Raw genomic sequence first — 25,064 nt, forward strand, 5'->3', positions numbered from 1 at the left:
GACACATGCACCAGGCCCACTAATCTCATATAGGCAATATGAAGCCTTGTTTTGGATTCTTTCGAGACCCAGGGGGAGCTACTGTATTGTTTTTACCTGTAGATGGTTTTGTGGCTAAGCAAAACAAAATGAAAAGGATGTACACAACTTTTGACAAATTCAAATTTTTTTAGACAAGTCTATTTATTATTATAAGTCTATTTACTATTACATTATCTATTTATTAATTTAAAATATTGATATTACGGTTGAAGTTTTTAATTTATAGCTGTGATTTATACTCTTAGCTAATTCGTGCGCGGTGTTTTTATAGTGTTTTCTTTCGTTTGTGCAATTTTTGCACAATAGGTTTTCCTAACCCGGAAAAAGACAGTGTTACTTTTTCACTGTGGAAACAATTTTTAGGACGATTATTTATTTTACTTCTTTGTTCTAATATGGAAATTTATAGCAGGTAGGTTCTCAAGAAAAGTTCATTTTTATTCATTATAATGTTAAGGTAGTAAGAAAATTACTATTAGAGGTTTTCAAGGAGGCAAAGAGAAAATAGGTTTAATGATTTGTAGAACTCAACATAGCTCCTTAGTATATGACGATTATTTTGGTAAGTATAGTGGAAAACTAATGTATTCTTTTGCATAAAGTGCGTTTAAACAGCACTATGACTCACTGACTAATAAATGTATCTGTTTTAATACAGTAGATAAAAATGAAACTGAAATGTATTTTCAGGTATTATGTGTGTGAAAAGCACTTTTTGCCTGAAGACTTTAACCCATATAACAGACGCATGCTAAAAAAGGGAGTGATTTCTTCAAGGTTCTTACCAAGTCCTTGCCAGCAAGTACCAAAGGACCCAGATTCCCCAAGTAATTTAATTCAAATAAAAATATACCTATACAGTGATGTCGCGCATGTTAGTATTAGTATTTTTTTTTAATTGAGGTTTTGTTTTCTGGAAAACCTGCTGATAGCATGTTGGGCATAACCATTTTTTTCTATGCCGTATGCTACGCTGACGACGCGTCTATTATTGCAGATCTCGAAGATAATCTTCAAAAACTACTCCATTTTTTTAACAGCAAAGCAAAAGAACTAAATATGATCATCAACACCGAAAAGACTAGATATTTAATAATATGCATGGTGCAAACTGGAAATCGACTCCGAGGTTGACGAACAACAAAACATTTCAATTAAATACGGAAAGCAAAGTCAAGATATATCAAACGACAGTAAGACCTCTATAATAACATACTCAGCAGAAGCAGGACCAGATAGAAACCGAACTCTACAAATGATGAGAACAGGTGAAATTAACATCTTAATGTTAAAGTACAAAATGAGAACATCAGAATACAATGCGGGATTCAAGACATAGGAAGATGAGTGAAGCAAAGATGAAGATTCAGGAAAGAACATGTAAAAAGAATGGAGGACAACCAATTCATCAAAAACGCTAATATTAATAATCCAGTATAGGAAAGTGGCCATAGGGAAGACCATCAAAGCACTGGAGAATGCTAAACCTCGTCTTCCGAAGAAACTTGTATACTTGAATTTATTATTAGAAGAAGCGCAGTCAAAAATAACAATTGACGTGTCCAAGGGTGTTTCGAAAAAATTTACTTGTTAATTTAAACTAAAGATATTCCATACATTTGCACCATACTGTATGTGCAGGTCCTCATTCTGGAAGCTTTTAGAATGGTCCTCTACTTTTAGCCAATTTATTTTCGATAATATACCGAGGCGGTTCTATAAAAAGGGATTTCAAGATCTGCATTTGACATATGGGTAACTCCATTTTGTTAAAACCTAAGGGATTGTTAAAACTACTACGATTTCACCTCCACTGTGAGTAACATAGACTACTACTTCACTTTTCTAAAGGATTGAGTCTCGTATATAGAAGTTAGTTTGAGTCACCACGGTATACCATCACCACAACTTAATTTTAGGGAAACCTAGAAACCTTTGTGTAGCAATGTAAATTGTTGTTGAGATATTGAGTATGAGTGCGGTAGCAGTTCGTTCTCGAAATTTTCAAAAAAGGACACTTTATTCAAACTTTAAAATTATGATGACGCAAATATCGTGTAAAATAATCAGCAATTTTCGGAATAGCTTAGACAATATGGTCGATGGCCTAGTGCATTCTTTGTCAAGTTCGTAGTTCAACGCGACAAACGATAAATAGCGACACACCAAAAGCTTTACATGGTTTTATAGAAAAAAATTTGGGGAGGACAACAATTTATAATTTAATACCGAGAAGAGAAAAGTAAAAATGCCATAATGTGAAATTTGATACATTATAAAGGTTGGAAAACTAGAAAATTAACTTATAGTTAAAAAATTCATCTAATAAAATTGCATCATTATGAAAAGTAGTTATGTATGATTTAATAAAACTACGGCCACACATTATCTTCAATCCAATCTAGATACGCCGATACTCTAGTATAAATTCCAGGCGCTTCACCTACGGAACACTCAGTTCCATACGACACTATTCCTACTATATCGTAACCTCCAGTTTTCCTTTCTATTTGAAGGGGACCGCCAGAATCACCCTAAAATTGTGCAGACTTCTTTAATATAGTTATTTGTTAATTTGATTTAATAGTTAATCCACATACCTGACAAGCATCATTTTGGGTTGACTTCGCGCAAATCTGAGTATTCAGAATAACTTTGACTGACGTAAAACCATTTTTCTTTAACATAGTTGTGTTGCAGCTCTGAACTTCTACCGGTTCTAGTCTGGCAAACTGTAGTTTGCTAGTTTTTCTTCCAGTCTCTAAAAATGATCATTTTTGAGAAATTGAAATTGTAAAAACAAATTTTTATTACCAGTTTTACCCCAACCAGATACCAAGAGGCCAATAGGATTATCCGATCTAGTGTATAAGCAGGCGGGATATACATTTTTGTTCATTTTTACATCCTGGACTAACTCGACTAGAGCTATGTCATTGTGTTTTGAAATGACCTGATACTCAGCTAGTATTACCCGTTTTACGTCTACATCTTGTGCCGAATTAGGGTGGCTAAAACAAAAGAATTTTGAACAATAACATTAAATAATATAAAACGCAAAATGGTATGAAGATCAAAACATGCATGGAATGCAAGAAGTATTTTTGCACCAGTTAAATTGGACAATATTGTAGGAAATGGAAATGCTAAGGCTGAATGTATGTGGATATTTTGGAAGGTGTGTGACAGGAAGTAGCAGCTGCCCAGCAAGTAACGGAACATTCTATTACTCTGGGAATAGGCTTGGTTTGGAATTTGTACACTTTGCTCTGACAGAGTCATGATGCTTCAACTTAAAACACAAAAGAGAACAATGAAGTTGAAGACTTTTATGTCCAGTTTAATGACTGTTTTCAAAGCATAAATAATAATGATATAACAGTATTTATGAGATATTTTATCGGGAAAGAAGAGTTTTGGTCTGGGAGAAAGGAATAGTAAGAGGAGGCGAATGGTAGAGTTCTGTCAAGTTAGAGATGATAACAAATTTTTTGTAGGCTCTAAAAAGATGAACGCAGCAAAAACAAAAGTAATGTCAGATGCTGACCTTTGCAACAACAGTAAAATTAAGGTCGTAGAAAAATAGGTGTACCTCGTACAATGAATATCCTTTGATAAGGACCATTAGAAAGCGGAGATCTTCAGAAGGATTCAGCTGGATGGACAGCATATGAAAAATTTAGTGATGTCTTTAGTTCTAACAATACCTTAAAACACAGGTCTTTGACCGATGCGTCTTACCGACCTTAACGAACGCCTCAGAAACATGGAGCTTCAATGAGGGAATAGGGAAGGACAAACGAATGGATCAGACAAAAGTGATGGACGTTGCAGAACGGGTGCCAAGGCTAAAACGGAAATCGGAAAAAACGAATGGGAGATGGACGGGAAAGACAACTGAGTGGACGCCCAGAACATCTAGGTATCAAGGACGACGGCGAACGAGGTGGAAAGATGACATACAGAAACTGATGGGTACCTAATGGATGAGTCAGATGACCGACAGAAGCGATCGGCGACGAATTGGAGAGGTTTATGTCCGGAGATGGATAGGGAGAAGCTGAAGATGATGATACGCCAGGTTTGATATGAAACTATTAAACTTGGTAAACCTGCTGATCCTGATCAGATAACCATAGAGTTTATCAAACTATTTGATAATGTAGGTAAATGATATTCGTTTGGATCGAACCGCATTTATGATAAGGGAGAAATTCCTAAACAATGACTATCATGTACTTTTGTGCTAAAATCCAAGAAACTAACCTTAAGCGAATGCTCAGTTTATCGAACCATCACACTTCCACACCTTAAAGTTGTTCTTAAAGATCATGCACAAAAGACTAAAGGCAAACATAAGCAATACACAATTTGAATTTTGCAAAAGAATACTGGCTGGCTCGAAATAAACCAAAAGGTAATTACATCGATTTGGAGAAGTATTTTGACAACACTATTACACTGACGACATCAGCTGCTTGTCAGCAAAACTTTTACTTTTACTCTGACGACGTTATAATAATTAGTCAAATATACTGGACTGGGACTAAAAAGCTGAAACAATGGTAGAAAACCAACAGAAGAAATGGAGACTCGTCGTGGTGTGAGACCAGGTTGCATTCTATCACGGCTTTCATTTAACTTCTATAGCAAAGCTATTTTTAGGAAAACCCTAGATGAGTTATTGCGACTAGTTATTAATGGAGAAGTAATTAATAATATGAGATTCGCTGATGACACCGTCTTGTGAACGAACAATTTTGAAGACACAAAACACTTTTTAGAAAAATTATTGTAATAAATAGAACTAAAAAATAACGTTAAGAAAACCAAGTTAATGGTAGTTACAAAATTCTCAGTCATTAACACGAACAAAACAAAATGTCTCGTATCATTGAAAGAACCAACTGGAGATTGACCAGAAAATTGTAGAACAAGTAAATCGGTTCAAATACTTAGGAGCTGAGATAACAAGTTATGGAAATCAACAGAATGAAGTGAGAGAACAAACTATGAAGGCGTCTCGAATATCAGGATGTCTAAGAGACATTGTGTGGAAAAACAAATACCCCAACATAAACAGTAAAATAAGAGTATATAAATTGACAATCAGACTTGTCATAATGTATAATGTATGCAGCCGAAACCCGACCAGACACATCGAAAACATTACAAATTATGCGAACGGTTGAAATGAAAATAATAAGAAATATACACGGAAAAACACTACACGACAGAATCAGAAGCCATGACCTTAGACAACGGAGTGAGATACAGGACATAGGAAGGTGGGTAAGACAGAGAAGAAAACACTGGAATAAACACGTAAACAGAATGGAAGACAACACACTTGTAAAAATCGCAAAAACAAACAATCCTGTCGGAAAATGAACCCAAGGCAGACCTCCAAAACGCTGGAGTGTGATGGACATCAACGTCCGAAAAGGCATAATAGGACAAAACAGGCATTAGCCTACCTATATGGGACACCCATATTAGAAAGAAAGAAGAAGACAAAATTCTCACAAGATCTGAACCATGCAAACTTGACGGTGGCAAACACCACGATAGAGAATGTGTCAACATATAAATAACCAGGAACTTGTATAGAACAATCGTGTGATCAAACAAGAGAAATAAGAACCAGTTCGGTTTTCAACTTGGAACGTACCGCACGTCAGTTTCGTGAGTGCCATTTTTTGCCACTAAGAAACCACGTTTCTTGAAACGGTGTTCAGGGAAATTTGAAGTTGACGACCGAATTCTGCAGCCGGTTGAGTGGAGATGGTGGGACTTCTAAGTGGAAACGTCTATTCCTAAAAGTCTACGGGGAATTGTCTTGTGCGGTGCACTTCCAAGAGGCGGAAAGGGTGAAAACCTAAGAGAAGACCACGTGGATGTGACAGTGACGGTTATAGTATCCACGAGGAATGACTATATCTTTTGCTCAGATCGTGCCTTTAAGCTATTTTTTAGACCTTTTTGTAGCTATCTGGAGCTCAGGGGCTCTAGCCCGAGTATCTGAGCCTCTTACGTTTTGAGCTGGCGAAATACCCTAGTTGGTGGAGCCAAAATACCAGTCAAAAAAAAAAAAATAAATAAGAACAAGGACAGAAATAGCCAATCAACGTTTACGTTTTTTACAAGTTGGTATATTAAAATATAATTTAGAATGAGGATGCATTTTTACGTTTTTTCTGCGCTGGAGCTGAGGTATGAACCCTCAAGAAGAATCTCACCGACAAAGTACAAGCATTCGACATGTAGTGCTACCGTAAATTGTGGCGTATGCTTTGTAATGATAGAATTACTAATGCCGCACTAAAGTGCTGAACCGGATGCAGAAGGAGAGCAAAGTCAATAACCACAAAGGAAAGAAAACTTCAATACCTGGGTCATATAATGAGGAGGCAGAAATATTCTTCTCCAATTGAGTCCAAGGAAAGATTAGTGGAAAGCGAGGCTTCAACAAATGCCGTGCGTTCTGACTGAACAACCTAAGGGAATTCGTTTAACTGCAGCATTGTGCAATTGTTCAGAGCTGATGCAGTCAAAAAAATCCGGATTGCTGTGATGATAGCAAACCTCCGATAAGAAGAAGAAAATACAATATACTTACTTGTGATCGACAACTCCAAGACGAACTTTGACAATAGGTCCACATCCGGAGCAAATGATACAATGCGCCGCTGTTAGTAAAAATCGTGGAGCAATCAAAGATGCCCCGCATACCCATTTTATCTTGCCGACATCATCTTCAACACCCAAGGCCGCCTAAAAATTTAGTTGGGACATAATATAATGCATATTCAAATGTTTATTGTGTTTACCAACCATATGTGGAAATTGTCCTTCTGCGGCATCTTCACCGTTCAACACATGATAGTCAATTTCTAATGTGACGTTGTTTTCTTTGAGAAACTTCTCGCACACTACGGGAATATGTGAAAATTGTATTATCAATCATCTCAACTAAAGGGTTTTTTTAGACGTTTGATTTTTGCCAAGACTACAGTCTGCGAATTAATTCTGATGATTATTTGATCGGTGAAAGCTGATTTCAGCTCAGTAAGGTTTCTCATTTATTCATGAGTCCTCTTAAGCTAGAACAACGCTTGCAAGTTGTGTAAATTTATTTTAAAAATCGCTGTTCGCTGTTTTACGCTATACACACTCTGATAATATGCATCCACAGAGACGTTGTGCAACATACTGACTTCAGTATGCACTGTATGTGTGTATGTTTCTGCTTTGAAGGGTTGTGTGAGGAGGACTCGAATGAATCAATTACGCGTGCAAAGCAATTGGAGCTGTGCAATCACCTTATAGAAGATTTTGCGAATAGAATTTGAGTTTCTAGCTTTACAAGATTCAGCTCGTGCAAAAGCTGAAGCCACATGACCATCATCTGCGTCAAAACAGTTAAAGAATAATTGGAGACCTTGGAGAACACAATGATATCTAGAATTCATAAGTTTTCACAGCAGAAAGTCAATGGAGAAATCATGCATCTATTAAGAAAACCTCGATCGGTTAATACAATATTGTCGAAAGAGCAAACTATTCGTCACAAACACCTTTTACCAATTATCACCAGGAAGACTTTATACTCGTACATGAACTGCGCCTGGAGACAACGCAAATAACTTGCTAGAAAACCAAACTGATTACGTCTTTATTAACAAAAGATTTAGAAATTGAACTCAAAGCGTTAAAACTTACCTCAATGCTGATGCAGATTACGACCACAATTTACTTCTAGCCAACATTGAAAGAAAAAAGTAAAGCTCAGAAATTCAAGCTATGAAAACTCGAATGTGAAACCTGTCAGCAACCACTAAATGAAGCAATCGCACAAACATTTATTGAATCTACAATAAAAGATATCAACAGTGCAACCCGAAGGCATTTTGAATAAAAGGTGAAACAATTGTTGGAAGACAGAAACAAATTGATGAAAATATTGTCACGAATAGAAATTCGTATTATTTAAAAAATATAAATTCATTAAATTAAAGCAGACATCCGAAAATGCAAAATAATAAAATGCAGGAAGCAAGGTTGCAATCAGAATGTAAGTAGTGCATCATGCCTATTTTTAGCTGGTGACAAATGATCACCGCTGCTATGCAGGAATATGAAATCAAGCGACAAAGAATAGATTTCCTCACTGAACCAATTTGGTATAAATAAGGCTCGACATCCGTTAGTAAAGCACACAGTCAGAGTGCTCCGTCTCGTGCCACAGTATGTAGTCGTCCCGAATTCTGCAACCCGCACCGGGGGGTTCGTAAATTAATGAAATAGTAAATCTTTCTAAATTATAAGAACATGTCATGTGCCAAACCCTCTAGAAAGCTGCCCCTATCGTTTAACAAATGTAAGTAGGTACAATCTATTTATTAATTGTAATAATTTGTGCATGTAAAAGTTATTGTTGTTACTTTTGGGGATTAACTTGTTAAGCCAAAAGGGCTTTACAATTCAAATGTGACAATATGATTAAGAAGGCTAAAGATTATCTATAGCTGGATGGACGTTGGCTGAAAAAAATTTGCCAAGAAATAGATGAGCTTGAAAACCTACACAAGAAATTGAAAGATTGCGGGCAAACCCGGAAGAGAATGCCACTGACAATAAGATGCTCAAATGGGGAACTTTAGTTGTCAAAAGAAGACAAAAGAACATAATAAAAAGAATACACAGAACAATTATTTGCAAATAATAGAAAAGTAATTAAAATAGAACCAACTGATGACAGCGGTGATGATGATCTACAAATTTTGAAATCAAAAGTTGTGCAATGACTGCCGTTGTGTATTACTTAGCCTTATAAGCCACACATAGAAAGGGTTACTAAAATGTATCCAAATGCGTATAAAATAATTGAACAGCACACAGATTGGATATAGAAGAGAAATGGTAACTAGAAAAGCGGTGTTTGCAAAGAAGGTATTATTACAAAAGTGCAGGGAATATAATAAAAGTGTATTCATGTGTTAGAGAGATGACCAAAAAGGGTTCGAACGAGTTCAATTCATTAGATCCCAAAGATGTCTGATCAAAAACCTATACTACAACCAAAAAGCTGTTATACGTGGGTAGATAATAATGAAACCAACCCGATAGAAATTCAAAAAAAAAGTCAGACAAGCCTGCGAGCTTTCACCCCAATTCTTTACTGTGTATTCACAGCTATTATTTCAGAAAGCACTACATGGGGAAGAACAGAAATTGTGAGCATTGGAAGGACCATCATAAATAACATAAGGTTCGCAGAGGATACAGCAATAACGGCAGAGAGTTTAAAAAAGACCTGCATTTTTTTTTGATAGCACTAATAGGAAAAGGAGGATTTATAAAATACAGGTGAATGTTCTTCTTCTTCTTCTGCTGCGTGTCCATTAATGGATGTTTGCGATCACATTTGTCCACTCTTCCCTATTACGTATAGTCTGCATTAGTTCTTGCATTGTCCTCAGTTCTGTCCACTGCCTAACGTTGCGGAGCCATGTCATGTTTTTCCTGCCGATTCCTGTCTTTCCCTCAATCTTCCCCTCAATTATCAATTGCAGGAATTGGTACCTCTCGTTGCGTATTACGTGACCCAGGTATGCTGTTTTTCGACGTTTAATGCTTTTCCTCTATTATTTGTAGATAAGGCTCCTGGACCCATTTTGCTCTCATCCAGTAGTTTGTGTTGTCTTTCTAACGCGCAGCACCGTACCACCCAAATCAAGGAGGAAACAAAGCTCAGAAACCACGCAAGACAACCAATTGATTTGTATACCGAGGCACCAAGAGGTGAGACAAATCCTAGGCAGAAAGAAAACCCTTGGCAAATTGTCCCATAAATGGAGCAGAAGCCATATTTCCCCTAGTTAGATAGGGGATTCAGAAAGGAACGAAGGCAGAACAATTCATTTGAAATGTGACTTTACAGACGCATACTTAAAACTCCTTGGACTGCACTGATAGAGTCACAAATAAAAAAGTCAGAAATTGGACACGGTAGAAAAACAGCATATTGGGGCACATACTTTGCAATGACAAAAGTACTCTCTCTTATAAGTAATCATGCAGGGAAGAGGGAAAAAAGGCATTGGAAGAAAAAATAAACGTTAGCTGAGGGATATCAAAGAGTGAACTAGCCTCAGTGTTGATCAGTTGTTTCACGTTGCAAAGGATAAGGAAAGCGTTAGGGGAAGTAATCGCCAACCTTCTTTAAAGAAGATGGAAAATATTGTTACGATTTTCCCGTGGGTTCACACAAAGTCAATTTAACTGAACAATTAATAATTTTATTTACACTTCAAAACACTCCGTACAATAATTAACACAGCTACTAAAAACACTACTACAATTCCACAATTATTCCACTATTTAAACTTAACCGCGTTCCCAAATTCACTACTACCACTACTCCCTACCGTCGTTGACGCCGCTTCTTTTATATTCGCAAACCACGTTCTAGAATGACCGCGAAACGCTTCGCGATTTGCTTCGAATATTCAAGATGCTCGCTTCCTAAGTGTGGCCTACTTTAACACGCGCCCGGCCAGATATTGCGGCGCATCGGTTTCATCGAGTATCGAGCATAGTAGGCCCAAACCGTAACACTGCCCCCCTCTTAAAGCTGATCGTCCCGATCCGCTTCATCTAATCCCTGGTATTTCTTGAGTCTGTCCAGATGGACAATTTTCATCTTGCCTTTGGGGCTGCGTTGGACTCTGTACACGACGTCGTTTAACCTTTTTACCACATTGTAAGGTCCCTCCCAAACAGGTGTTAATTTCGGTGATTTGCCTTTCTTCCTCTGAGGGTTAAACAACCAAACTTTATCATCCTGCTGGAACCCTCCCGAATTGGCCCTCAGATCATAACGAGCTTTCATCTTGTCGCTAGCTAGATTCAAACTTTCCCTGACCAGATCATGGATGTTCAGTAATCTGTCTTGCAACTCGTCAACGTAGTTCTCAATGTTCGTGCTTTGGCCTGTTGGAGATCCGAACACCACATCACATGGAAGTCGCAGTTCTCGACCAAACAGAACTTTAGATGGTGACTGTCCCGTTGAGTTGTGGACTGCTGCTCTATAAGCCATCAAGAAGAGCGGAATATGCTGGTCCCAATCTTTCTGATGCTGATCAACAACCTTTGAGAGATGTTGCTCTATGGTCTTATTAAATCTCTCGACCATGCCATCCGACTGAGGATGAAGCGGCGTTGTTCGGGTTTTCCTAATGCCTAGCAGGTCACAGAGCCTCTGAAAGAGCTTGGACTCAAAGTTTCGTCCCTGATCAGAGTGTAACTCCAACGGCACACCAAATCTACTGAAGACATTTTCGACGAGAATATCAGCAACTGTGCTGGCTTCTTGATTTGGAATCGCAAACACCTCAGGCCATTTGCTAAAGTAATCCATGGCAACAAGAATGTACTTGTTGCCTCTGTTGGTCTCAGGAAAAGGCCCAGCAACGTCTATGGCTAAACGTTCGAACGGCAATCCTACGTTGTACTGCTTCATAGGTCCCCGGGATCTCGTCTGTGGTCCGTGGCAGCTGCACAAATGGAACATTGTCGACACCATGATTTCACGTCTTGGCAGTAGTTCACCCAGTAAAAACGTTGCCGGATTTTGTCCAAAGTCTTATTTACTCCCAAATGAGCACCAGTCTTTCCATTGTGCATTTCCTCCAATACGTGGTCGACCCTTCCTCTGGGAACTACCAGCTGCTTCCTTATCTCTTTTCCATCGGCACTCTCCCAAGCTCTTTTTAGCAAGCCGCCTTCAACCACAAGCGAGTCCCACTGAGCCCAAAGTGCTTTGAACGTCAGGCCTTTGCTAGAGATTTCTTGCCATGTTGGTCTTGGCTCGCTTTGTTCCTTTCTCAACAACAATGGGCCTATGTCGCTGTCTTCTAGTTGATCCTTCCTAATCTCATCGGTACTCCATTCATCATTGGTCTTCAGCTGAACCATTCTGATGGACACAACGCCTTCACGTTGTTCCGCTTTCTGGCAATGTTTGCATTCTTCGGCGCAAGGTCTTCTTGATAGAGCATCTGCGTTATTATGCAGCTTTCCGGGTCGATGCTTGATGTTGAAATTATACTGCTGGAGTTTTTCAAGCCATTTTGCTACTTGTCCTTCCGGTTGTTTCATTCCGAGGAGCCACTTGAGTGCCGCATGGTCAGTCCTTATCAAAAATTCCTGTCCGTACAAGTACTTGTGAAAGTGATCGACTGATTTTACTATTGCCAGTAGCTCTTTTCTCGTTACACAGTAGTTCCGTTCTGCTTTGGTAAGTTTCCTACTGAAGTATTCTATGACATGTTCTTCTTCGTTTTGGACTTGAGACAATACAGCTCCAATACCAGAATTACTGGCATCTGAACATGAACTTTCCTTTTGGTTGTGGATAACTGAGGATGGGACTGGAGCAAAGTGATGCCTTTAATCTTCTGAACGCCTGATCACATTGGGTATTCCAACAGTAGGGTGTTTTGTCCTCAGTAAGTTGATGTAGCGGAGCTGCGATGCTGGCAAATCCTTCCACAAACCGTCTGTAGTAGGTGGCAAGTCCTAGAAAGCTTCTGAGTTCGTGTTCATCCTTTGGTACTGGCCATTCTCTAATTGCTTGGATCTTCTTGTCGTCCGTCTGGATTCTGTCGACCGTCACCACATGCCCAAGAAATTCGACTTGCTTTTGGAAGAACCAACACTTTTTGGCGTTCAATCGAAGATGGGCACCACCTATTCTAGCAAATACTTCTTGCAAGTTGTCCAGATGTTCTTCAAAAGTTTTTCCCATCACCATGATATCGTCCAGATAAACCAAGCAAGTCTTCCAGTTAAGGCCACGAAGCACAATTTCCATTAGTCTTTCAAACGTAGCAGGAGCATTACAAAGTCCGAAGGGCATCACATTGAATTGGTACAGCCCATTTCCAGCAGAAAAAGCAGTCTTCTCCTTATCTTGCTCCTCAATGCCAACTTGCCAGTACCCACTCTTCAAATCTAAAGTGGAAAACCAACAGGATCCTGCCAAAGTCGTCAGTGTATCGTCGATACGGGGAAGTGGATAGCTGTCCTCTTTGGTCACGTCATTCAGTTTTCGGTAATCTACACAAAATCTGCTTGATCCATCTTTCTTAGTGACCAGAACAACAGGTGATGACCAAGGGCTGCAGGATTCTTCTATAACTCCGTCGTCAAGCATCCTGTCCACTAATTCCTGCACTTCCTGTTGTTTGGCTATTGGTAGTCTCCTAGGTGGTTGTCGAATCGGTTGTGCATTGCCGGTGTTAATTCGGTGTTTTACAATGGTAGTTTTTCCCATATTGTTCGGTGTTCCAAATATGCTAGCATGGTCCAAAATCAGTTTCCGAGCCTTCTTCAGTTGTGGTGTTGACAGATGTTTCCAGGTCTTTTCAAGTTCATTTAAGAGCTTGTTTTCCCCCAACTGCTCCTCCTGTTCTGGTAACCCATCGCAATTGGTTACTTTGACTACAGGCTCAAATACCGCAATAATTTCGCCTTTGTTGATTTTGACGTCGTCTGGAAAAATGTTTGCAACTCTAATTGGGACTTCACTTCCTCCATTTACAAGTGATTTCCCAATGAGGCATCTTCCTGGTCGGTCCGGGTTTCGTACAAGTCCAACACAGCTCCCAGAATTCTGCTCCAAATGTCCAATGATTATTTGCTCGGAATTGCCGCTTATTTTTATTGTCTGAGATGCCAAAACATTAATGGGTGACTCACAGCGGTGACTGGTTGACAGGATGAACTCTTCACTTCCAAACCTTAGGATATTTTGCTCGGGATCAAAAGAAAATCCATGTTGACGAATCAGGTCCATTCCCAGAATAAATTCATCTTCAATATCTGCTACTAACACGGTGTGGTAAAACGTAATCCTTCCAAGGCAAATCTTTACTGTTATTTCTCCTAAAACTTTAGCTGATTCTCCAGTCACAGTGCGCAGGAGAATACTTCTTCGTAAAGGCTTAATTTGACTTTTATCCACAAGGTTTGACCGGATCAAAGATACTGCCGCACCGGTATCCAAAGTAAAAGTAACGTTCATCGCATCCACCTTTCCATCTACGTTCAGGCTTCCCATTGATCTACCCAGGCTTCTGATGGAGATAATTCTGGGGGCTTTGTTTTCGCTAGTCAACATTCGCCCCGTAATGTTGACTAGTGGGAGTTTTCCTGGTCCCTTCTGGATGGTTGTACGTCCCTCGTTGGAGAGCGGGACGGTATCCTTACTCGACAATCTCGTTTAATGTGTCCCGTACGCCCGCATCGATAACACTCCACTCTCGTGATCGGGCGTGATCGTTCTAACTGTGTGGAAAGACCATTTCCTAATGCTGCCACTTGTTGCACTATTTGGCCGACCATTGATTCAATTTTATCTATTGATGTAGCAACATGATCGGCTGGCAGTTCCCTCTCCTCTTGAATAGTCACGGCCCTGATTTTTGGCTTTAAGTCGTTGCACGCAGCTTCAACTTCCAGCGCTCGAATCAGTAATTCGCTGCTGTTGGTCCCTTTGAACATCTTCAGCATTTTCTTTACCTCCGGATCTCGAATCCCATCTACAAAATACTGTGCCACAAGTTCTTCTTGGATTTCATCCGGGACGGCTGGGTAAGCCAGATGCACAAGGCGACGAATTTCGGCCTCAAACTCTTGCAAATTTTCACCAGTTTTCTGCAGTCTTGCCTTTAATTGTGTTTGGTACACTCCTTTCCTATGCTGATCCCCATAACGTCGTTCTAATGCAGCTACTAATGCGTCATAGTTGCTTTGTTGGGCGATAGGCAGAGTCTGTAACAGCTCCAATGCAGGTCCTCGTAATGCCACCACCAGTGCTACAGCCATTTCCTCGTTACTCCATCGATTTGCATTTGCAGCGGCCTCAAATTGGAGTTGGTACGTTGCCCATGAAGTTTGACCATCGTATGTGGGAGGCTTGATCTTGTTGAGCCCGTTTCCGGTGAACACTGTAGAGCTGACTCCTCTGCTGTCAATTTTCTGCTCTAAGTCGCGTAGCTTTATCTCAACATCATTCTGATTTTTATGAATGTCCCAAACATCAATCTGAATTTTATTAATGTCCTCCCGAACATCAACCTGAATTTTATTAATGTCCTCCCGAACATCGTCTAATTTTACCTGAACATCACACTCCATCTTTTTGAGACTATGGGTTACATACTCTTGGATTTCTGTTTTGGTCCCCGCTAGAGCGTTCAATATTTCTACGTTACGCTCTCTATCTTCTTGACGCATTTCCATATCTTGTTGTCGAATCTTTTCTTGTTCTTCCTTCTCTTGTTGTCGAATCCTTTCTTGTTCTTCCTTCTCTTGTTGTCGAATCCTTTCTTGTTCTTCCTTGTCTTGTTGTCGAATCCTTTCTCGTTCTTCTTTGTCTTGTTTAAGCATTGCCATAATAGCTGCAAATTGGGTCTCCATGTTTGCACTTTGACGTCTTGTTATTGGCATAAAATAAATTTAACACACCACTGTTCCGAAAATCTCTAGTCCGGTTCTGAACACAAGTCTCTAACCCGAAATTTAGTTCCAATTCACGTCGCACTAAAGTCTGATCGCACTTCTGACACCAATTGTTACGATTTTCCCGTGGGTTCACACAAAGTCAATTTAACTGAACAATTAATAAATTTATTTACACTTCAAAACACTCCGTACAATAATTAACACAGCTACTAAAAACACTACTACAATTCCACAATTATTCCACTATTTAAACTTAACCGCGTTCCCAAATTCACTACTACCACTACTCCCTACCGTCGTTGACGCCGCTTCTTTTATATTCGCAAACCACGTTCTAGAATGACCGCGAAACGCTTCGCGATTTGCTTCGAATATTCAAGATGCTCGCTTCCTAAGTGTGGCCTACTTTAACACGCGCCCGGCCAGATATTGCGGCGCATCGGTTTCATCGAGTATCGAGCATAGTAGGCCCAAACCGTAACAATATGAAGAACAAGAAGAATTAAGAAAACAACATCACACAGACTTTCTGGCGTGGGGTTTGTGGGAGGAAGAACTATAGAAAGTGCAAGAAAACTCTCTCACTTGGGTAGTCCCCATCACAAGAAAACTGTCACCTTTCTCTCAAGTGGGAGGAGATCCGAATCCTAACGGCAGACAGTGTTATAGACTGGATGAAAAGATCTGCATGAGGCCCGATATAACGTCTTTGTGAAACATACGTTAGAACAAAGAGACAGAGCAGAGCAGGAATACCCATCCGGATAACTAAACTATAAGGATGAGTTAATACTAGCGGAAAAGTACAGTGAGGAAAAGCTTTAGCTACTAGCAGACTTATGTGTTATAAGTGTTTTTTATTCAGATAGTGAGGAGCCTCTTGGAATAAGAATGTCTTATGACTAGTAAGTTACCTATGTTTTTACCATAAGAAAAAATGCTTAATACGCTTTGCTTACTTATTTCTGCTCGCCGTTTGCCTTTTATGCGACCATCGTTATTGGTCTTATTTTTCTCTTTACTGTTAGATTGAATAGTATTCCCACCTATCCAAACTGTCAAATTATCAATCGTGCTCGTTTCAAGCGTAGGATGTCGGTCGGACGGAGACTCGCCTGGACAGCACACCACCTAGAGCAAAAACCAAACCTATACATACCATTTATAAAAAAATCAGTGAAATAATAAAAAAACTTACACAGTAAAAATTTAATATTACATACTAACTTCTTGCAGTCCGGCAAAGCCACATACTCGAAGATTGTGTCGTCCTTTTTTTCTTACGGAGTGTATGGCCACAGGACAGTCATCGTATCTTCGACATATACCACCAAGTCCCAATTGTTGACAGGAATCGCCCTCTACAATAATTCTATATCATACAGGGTGCGACGAGTTTTTGAAGTGTTACCAAGGAGTTATTTCAGAAGCGCTTTCAAAGATACTCTTTCAAAGTAATTAAATTACAACATTATTATAGTTAGTGCTTTATTATGCAGAAGCTGTTTAAAACATTCGCCTGAAATCTTAAAACATTTTACTACTTTTTTTCTACCGGAATTTAGCTACGTAGTAAGTTTATATCTTTGTAACCAGAAAAGAACGAAAGAAGAGTTCTGCAATCAAAGCAACCTACAATGGACGCTCTTATCACAGATAGGGATCAGAAATTTACGTTTAGCGACAAACAACATCCAATTAAGAAAGTATTTTTTATAATAAAGTGGTCTCAATTCTACAGTAATAAAATTGAAACTAGAAGAACATGCCTTGTGTCCCAAAATGCAATATTTTACTCTCCAGGCAGTAAAAGTCAAACAGTAATCCACTAGAAACAGAAGTCTACAAACAGTAAAAATGAAATAAATGCGGTGTCTCTGACGTGAGCATTGGAAGGACCATCATAAATAACATAAGATTCGCAGACGATACAGCAATAATGGCAGAGAGTATAAAAGACCTGCATTTTTTTTTGTTGGCACTAATAGGAAAAGGAGGATTTATAAAATACAGGTGAATGTTCTTCTTCTTCTTCTGTTGCGTGTCCAATGGATGTTTGCGATCACATTTACATGCATTAGTTCTTGCATTGTCCTCAGTCCTGTCCACTGCCTAACGTTCCGGAGCCATGACATATTTTTCCTGCCGATTCCTCTCTTTCCCTCAATCTTCCCCTCAATTATCAATTGCAGGAATTGGTACCTCTCGTTGTACGTTTAATGGACGTTTTTCGACGTTTAATGGTGTCTAACAGTAAAAATGAAATTAGTGCGGTGTCTTTGACACTTTTTTGACAAACATATCCTGGTTACAACACCTTCTTTTTTATCCAGGTATCCAACAGTATTAACATCGTATTTAAGTGCTCCTTTTTTGTATAAAATATAAGATTGGTTGAAGAAAAAATTAGATGCGTAACACTGGAAAACTGTTTGTTCGCAGGATCAAAAGTTGCACTTTCCTCCCTTGTAGCGCAAATAACTATTGAATGAAAAAGTTTCAACAACTAACTTACTTTGTCGCACGTTGTCAAAAACGACGGACATTTTTTTTGTAACTTTACCACCAGAAATGATGGAAACCATGGCTTTAGACCCTGGTTTCCGCTATGGAAACTTAGGCACACAAACATTACGGATCCATTTGTTGGTAAAAAAAGTTACACAAGAAACTATTTGTTTCCTTTAATTGCAAAGGTATGTTGTTATTCTTATTAAACTTGGCTGCCACAGCTAAAATTAGCAGAACATCGCTCTCGAAGATTATTTATAATTACGTTGACAATTTATCATATTTATGATTAATTGAGACCTTTAGACATTATGTCCTGTCTATGCATATCAGTACTGTTATTAATATAATTGCTTGTAACTATCAGAGTGGCCTGCATAGCGAATCACAAGCTTCTTCTAATGATATATAACCCCCTTTCCCCTTTCCATTTGAAAAAAATTATGTTATGACACCCCTACTTAAAAGGTTGAATGTTTTACCATCCTTTTTGGCCGCATTTGGTTTAACGCTCCATGGAGCCACCAGAGCAATTTGACATCACAATGACGTAATTTGACCGGTTGTCAAATTATGGTTTGCCAAATTACGTCATCGAGATGTTACATGGAGCGTGAAAACAATTTGCGTTATAATGTGTGACAAACAAACTTGGCATGTTTTTGAAATTTGTCGGAAAGTTTTTTCCAACCTTGTAATGCCTTGCATTCGATGGGACACCCTGTATATATGTATTGCTTTCTTAATCGGGTATTTTGACCTCTTCAGTTCAATTGTAAAACTGACGTAATACACATTTTTATGTGTATACATTTATCAGACTTGTTAGGTTTTGTTCAATGATTAAAAAGAATGTAAACATAGCAAGAGAAGGAACAAAAGGGACCAAAACAGAGGACAAAAGTGGTTGTTGCACATGACGGCAGTAAAAAGTAAAGTACCTCTTTTTCACATTTTTGATAATTGTTTATATATTTTGTTAGATTTACAATAATAATGGTGGGATATAGTCGAATAAGCAGCTGTGAATGTGTCCAATCAAAAAAATGTTCATTAAAACATCTTGAGCACAAACAACTTGTGACTTTTCTCCTCTTTGCTCTTTAGAAAGCTTATATTAGAAAATACAGCAATTTTATAACTTTATTATTGTTCCGTTTAAAAAACATATTTTTAAATATAAAGGTGGCTTAATGGATGATTCCGCAAAAAAAAGGTGAAGCAGAAAGGAACAAGAATGATAACAAGATACCACACGTGTTTCTGCTTGTTGGCTTCATCAGGCATGTAACTCCATTTGTACTGGAAAAGGATGGACAAAACAAAATGGATATCACAAACGGTCAGCAGCGATACAATATCTAGCATAGCTTTTTTTTAATTTGGGTTAAAAGATTTGTCATAAAATGCTCCTTGAATCTCCCATAAGACATTTTGCTTTACCGATGCCTTGATGATTTTCGGTTACCTTAGAAAGATCTGTTTCCGTGAGTTTTCTTTCAAGCTCTTTAATACCGTTTCTCTGATTGGGCAAAAGCGTATCCTTGCATGACATATATTTCAAAAGCTGAACATCAGAAACATTGATCAAATGATTAATTATGTCTTTGTAGCCAATAGCGGCAGCAGGATGGTTTGGAACATCCAAACTTTTGCCAAAAGCTTCAAGGGTTGGACCTTGGGCCTCTTGGTAAGCCATTGATAGTACAGCATGAGCACTTATAGGAGAGAAGAACACATTGCCCGGTCTTTTGACAGGGGGCCTAGTGATATTATTGACGTTTACAAGCAAAATAGCCACATGATAGTCGTTTAACGACTAAAATATCAAAAACGTTATATCAGGTCCGGTTGTACGATAACAGATCAATAACCGGTTATTAGTTAAACTGTGCCATATAAAATACATTGATGTCAAAGTGAAGTTTCTAAATAAATTTTTTAGCTTATTTAGGGCACTTGCTGAATTCACCTTGTTTTGTGTCTAATCTCTCCCCAAATGATTCCAATGGTCGCAAAACCGCTCAAATAACGACTCCGGTTGTTCTGCCTTACACAAATAAAACTTTTGAGTCGAATTATAGCCCTAGCTAGACTGCATTGAATTCTGAATTGTGTTTTATTTCCAATTGATACCAATCTCAAAACCTGGTAATACTAACTCTGGTGTTGTTCTAACTACGGCAAATTGGAAATTCTGAGTCGATTTATGGCCTTTGTGACCGCACTGAACTCTCAATTAGTGTCCAAACTCTCCTTTGAGTTGATTCCAATTGTCTCAAAACCAATACCAACTCGGGTGTTGTTTTAACTGAACGCTGTGTTGGATTCATTTCAGGCCAACTGATTCCAATCGTCTCAAAACCGTCAAAAACCGATTCGGTGTTACTCTAACTTACACAATTTTTTGAGCTTATTTGGGCACTTAATGCTGAATTGGGCTCGTTTGTACGTGATTTGTCTAAGATCAGTAAAGCTGTTACTTTTCATGATGCTTACACAATTTTTAGTACAACTTCATGTAAATCATCCCAATTATTCAGTAAAATAAAAATGTTGTAATTTCTTATTTATTCTATATTGTACTTTCCGTTCAGTTGAATAGCAAGTACAAGAAACTCGTCAGAAACTAGTCTTTCCCACCATCAAAGCAGGTTGGCTTATCTAACTGTGGGTTTTTTGGATGAACAAATAGATACAAATTCTGTACGAAAATATGACCACGTTCATGGTATCTGTTATCATTTAATAATAATTTTTCACATGAAATGTCTGACTTGACACTTTAAGATTTCTTCATCATCACGTCATTTTATTACACAAGGAAACTCCCATAGATAAAGTAGATTCAAAAAGATCGTGAATAGACTACTGCTTGTATTTAAAATGTGCATTTTAAGTTAAAGTACAGGGAGCTGCATTTTCGATGGTTTTACGGGGTACAGAGAAAACGGTAATAGATAGAAAAAAAGTAGCATACGTGTTCTGATCTCTTTTTCTGAGCTGAGATGACTGGCGAAAAGTGGGCGGCGCAAACTTCTTTTGTTTCAAAGATACGGGGAGCTTTTGAAAATTGGTCATTTTGGAACCTCCTCTGTATTTCATTTGCTATTAAAGTTATCAAAAAAGGAAAAACGGTTTCCGGTAGAAGTTTTGACGTAGAATCCAATGGCGTAGTCAGTTTTTTCTATTCCGTTTAGTTTCTGACATATGACAGTAAGTTACATTTTTTAAAATTTTACATCCTATATATTTTTACGTCATTTAATTCTGTTGATTTTTACCTTTTCAACGGTGTATTACAACATATAAGTTTGTAGAGGTTAATCCTGTTATTTTAAAAAAAAACCTTTGCTGAGCTAAAAAAGGCCAATATCTAAAATATCAAACAAAATCGGAAATCATATAAACTAACACATCAGAAAATTAAATATTTTTAATAAATCTTATTAAAAATCTAAGTTACAAACAGTTCTACCGTCACTTTAATAAGACAAGTGGCCATTTCTATTTTCTACTATTTTTAAGGTAGAAGTTGAAAAAACTGTTTACAAACGACATGTAACATGTTAATAAGAACATAGCCAAATTTTGTTTCGACTGTGGGTATTTTTATACATATTATTTAGCACTTTTTTGTTAAGGAAACGCTTTTTTTCTAATTACCAAGAACCAAGATTAACGTTTACAAACTTATATGTTTTAATACACCGTTGAAAAAGTAAAAATCAACAGAATTAAATGAACTAAAAATATATAGGGTGTTTCATTTAAAAAAATATAACTTACTGTCATATGTCAGAAATTAAACGTAATAGAAAAAAACTGACTACGCCATTGGATTCTACGTCAAAACTTCTACCGGAAACCGTTTTTCCTTTTTTGATAACTTTAATAGCAAATGAAATACAGAGGGGGTTCCAGAATGACAATTTTCAAAAGCCCCCCGTATCTTTGAAACAAAAGAAGTTTGCGCCGCCCACTTTTCGCCAGTTATCTCAGCTCAAAAAAAGAGATCAGAACACGTATGCTACTTTTTTTCTATCTATTACTGTTTTCTCTGTACCCCGTAAAACCATCGAAAATGCAGCACCCTGTACAAGGGATTGTAGAAGCTACCGAAGTTTGATTAAGACTGTTGGACTGGTCATCTGGCTGTATTGATAGGGATTTGCTGCTTGTAGGTTTTTGGAGTATATTCTCTGCTTTTTATTAGCGATGGAATCTTCAATGTACGACTCCGCAACTAAGGTCTACTACCACTCAACGTGTCTCTTAATGTTGGTGATATTGGATCCAGAGGTCGCCAGCATTGTAGCTGAAGATCTACGAAAACAATGGCCGGTGTACATTTCAGGATCCTGAAGGCCCAAGTATACAGCTATTTTGCATGGCATTTTGCCAAAGGTATTTACTCCTACGCATTGTTTCGTACATTTTCCATCCTTGTATGCTACAAAGAAGCGGTGATGTGTAGTATTGTGCAGACGTAACAATTTGTTTGTAGAAGTCACTGTACCTTGTATCAGAATCATCATAATTACACACTACCAATTTTCTGATAACATGGGTCTTTGTGTTTAGAATCGTTACTATCAATCATCTATCAATCACTATCATCTTTTTCTTCAATATCATCTAAGGTAAGCTTCATGAGTTCTTCCCTACGACAAGCACCTGCTATTCCGAAAATTGTTGCGACTTTTATCATTAAATATACACTATTGGGCGCTTCAGACAGGAATTTTTCAACTTCCTCTCTTTCGAGAACCTTTGATTTCTTTGGTCTAAATCCGTCAATGGCTTTCTTCAACAACGCTGTTAGCTTATAGAATTTACTTATGTTTATGTTATGCTTGACTTTTAAAGCTAGCTTTATCATTGAGTATTTAGACCATAACGTAAAAGGATCTTCTTTTTGAAAGGTGATTAAAATATGCAAGAAATACCTCTATCATCGACGAAAACTTGACTTTTTTTGAAGTGCACCATGTGTCAAAATCCATGAATTCTTTGTGGTACCGTTCTCTGGACCTTTCTACAACTAAGTGACTGCTTGCTTCCGTAGCTTCCTCAATGATTTCTTGAGGAATTTCGTCGTAAAATAAATCCATCTTCAGAATAATAGAACTACAGAACAAGAAACTATCATGCCTTTTAAAAGGTCTAAAAGATGCTCGTTGCTAAATATGTGTAACAAATGTCATTCCCTTATTGTTGATTTTCGTTGATAACCAGCCACACCTACCAATCAATAGTTACTCAAAATATAGTTCGTTGGGTGATAAAATCAATAAATATACGATACATTTAAGGCTAAGTAGAACTTTTAAGCTCTACAGGTTACATTTAATTTTCTTCCTTTGAACATCTCATAAAAAAGTTGATGCAAAGGTATTTTCACTCTACACTTATAAAATTGTATGTTTATTATACATTTATTGTAAATTGATCTTGCAATGCGGAAAAGTACTTTTTCTACTCCTACAGGGATATTGGTTATTGGTGCACTTTTCCACACCCGAGTAGGAAAACATATAAATAGGCGGTTTATTGTTTTAATCTGATTTGATTTTGCTGGTCAGTCAGAGTCAACCTGACTGAAAATGTCAAAAAATACCTTTCAAATACACGGTGTTAGCAAGTCTTTTTGTTCTCTAGCAGTAGTCCAATAATTTCATAAGAATCATATCCGAGGATACTTCGGACAAAAATACTTGTCTATGGAGGAGTACTACCCCTACAAGTTTGCCCAAAGTTACCGTTTGCACCCTGTATTTAATGAAAAACTGGCAAATGCAATTAAAATTACATGAATGACAAATTATTTACTATTTACTCGTATATTTCTGAAAATTTAAAAGCAACTTAAATACCATTTATACATACCGTCTAAAGGTTCATCGTAACAAATAACTGTTCGGATAGCACATAAAACAAACGAAACTATTAAATTGTTCACTAACATATTAACTTTGTTCACTCGTGCATTATTTCCATCAAAACAAATTTATTTAGACACAGTATTGGTCTGAAAATATTTCAAATTTTATCGTGTTTTGTACGTGTAGGTCTTTAAATAACAACTGAAATCACGAGCCGCGTTATTTGCCGTTTTAAGGCATATTATTGATATTACTGGAGAACAATAAATAAAATCAATGTTGTTATGTTCGAAGACTGATACAAACTGGTTAGTGGTTACCATCTTAACTTAATGAGCTTCAAGTAAGAATGCAAAGTAAAGCCAGCTATAGAACATAACCGTCCGGAATGCACGCAAGTTCATTTACATAATTTAATTAACATCTACTAGAGCAGTTTATTAAATAGTTTAAAAACTAGCTTGAAAAGGCTGTAAGTGGTCATTGCGACTCTATTTCCGGAATTACATCTAAATACTCTAAATATCTTGCGGCCTGAGTGTTCGTATAAAGGGAAGTAATTAAAACCAAATTTGTGTAAACCCATTATCTCCTTCTCGGATACGCAAATAAGTTTTCAAGAAGTTTCTACGGTTGTCTTGTTATTCTTTTTTAATGTATGTAGTTAAACTGGGGAGTCCCCTTTCAAACGGAACTTTCATATGGGGTGTGCCCTACAGTTGTATTTTATCTATGCGCGTTACGTATTTTATGCTTAAAAACTAGTTTCAAGTGGGTTGCGGTACTAATTAGAACAAAGTGGAAAAAGATAAATCGCTATTTATCATTGAAATTAATTACAAAATAGTCTTGTGTCGTTGACTTGATTCTTACGAAGGACAAATCGTTTTTAACCAGTTCGTCGTGTGCATACTTGGGAAGGAGCAGATCAATTACAGGGCAGTTTATTTGCCCTAAAAAATGTCCCATTGTTCCAAGGGATTACCGGAAATAGGCATATACAATCTGTTCAGGACCTCCCTCGGCATATAAAAATCTTCTAAGCTTTTAACTTTACATTACGGCAGTTGAACGGAAACGAAAAAGGAGACC

General features: G+C 37.8%; 1 protein-coding gene and 1 long non-coding RNA gene across 3 annotated transcripts; both read right to left on the reverse strand.

Annotated features, from left to right (window-relative positions):
• Window positions 1-2,381: 2,381 nt before the first annotated feature.
• LOC145728084 (serine protease persephone-like) lies at window positions 2,382-24,284 on the reverse strand. 2 transcript variants are annotated; one of them, XM_081978087.1, is made up of 8 exons: window positions 23,977-24,284; window positions 16,804-16,937; window positions 16,536-16,707; window positions 6,877-6,974; window positions 6,662-6,816; window positions 2,857-3,053; window positions 2,643-2,803; window positions 2,382-2,591 (listed from the first exon to the last, which is right to left on the reverse strand). In XM_081978087.1, the coding sequence occupies exons 1-8, from the start codon at window positions 24,053-24,055 to the stop codon at window positions 2,577-2,579; spliced, it is 1,011 nt and encodes a 336-aa protein (XP_081834213.1). In that variant the 5' UTR covers window positions 24,056-24,284; the 3' UTR covers window positions 2,382-2,576. The 2 variants fall into 2 exon arrangements, with proteins under 2 accessions (XP_081834213.1, XP_081834205.1); XM_081978079.1 differs by having other exon boundaries at window positions 2,382-2,576; window positions 23,977-24,283.
• On the reverse strand, window positions 17,054-23,943 carry LOC145728124 (uncharacterized). The gene is made up of 2 exons (XR_014178002.1): window positions 22,607-23,943; window positions 17,054-22,540 (listed from the first exon to the last, which is right to left on the reverse strand). It is a non-coding gene; the product is annotated as an uncharacterized LOC145728124 (long non-coding RNA).
• Window positions 24,285-25,064: the final 780 nt, after the last annotated feature.

This window comes from Ips typographus, linkage group LG1, assembly GCF_016097725.1.
Source record: "Ips typographus isolate SLU linkage group LG1, UJ_Ityp_2.0, whole genome shotgun sequence".
Taxonomy (NCBI): domain Eukaryota; kingdom Metazoa; phylum Arthropoda; class Insecta; order Coleoptera; family Curculionidae; genus Ips; species Ips typographus.

Bases quoted from the DNA above. Each gene is read 5' to 3' on its own strand.
- LOC145728084 (XM_081978079.1), bottom strand. From the start codon at position 24,055: ATGTTAGTGAACAATTTAATAGTTTCGTTTGTTTTATGTGCTATCCGA. The intron at 16,708-16,803 runs GTTAGTATGTAA...TTTTTGCTCTAG, and splicing joins GCTTTGCCGGACTGCAAGAA to GTGGTGTGCTGTCCAGGCGA. The intron at 6,975-16,535 runs GTAAGCAAAGCG...ATATTCCCGTAG, and splicing joins CAAACGGCGAGCAGAAATAA to TGTGCGAGAAGTTTCTCAAA.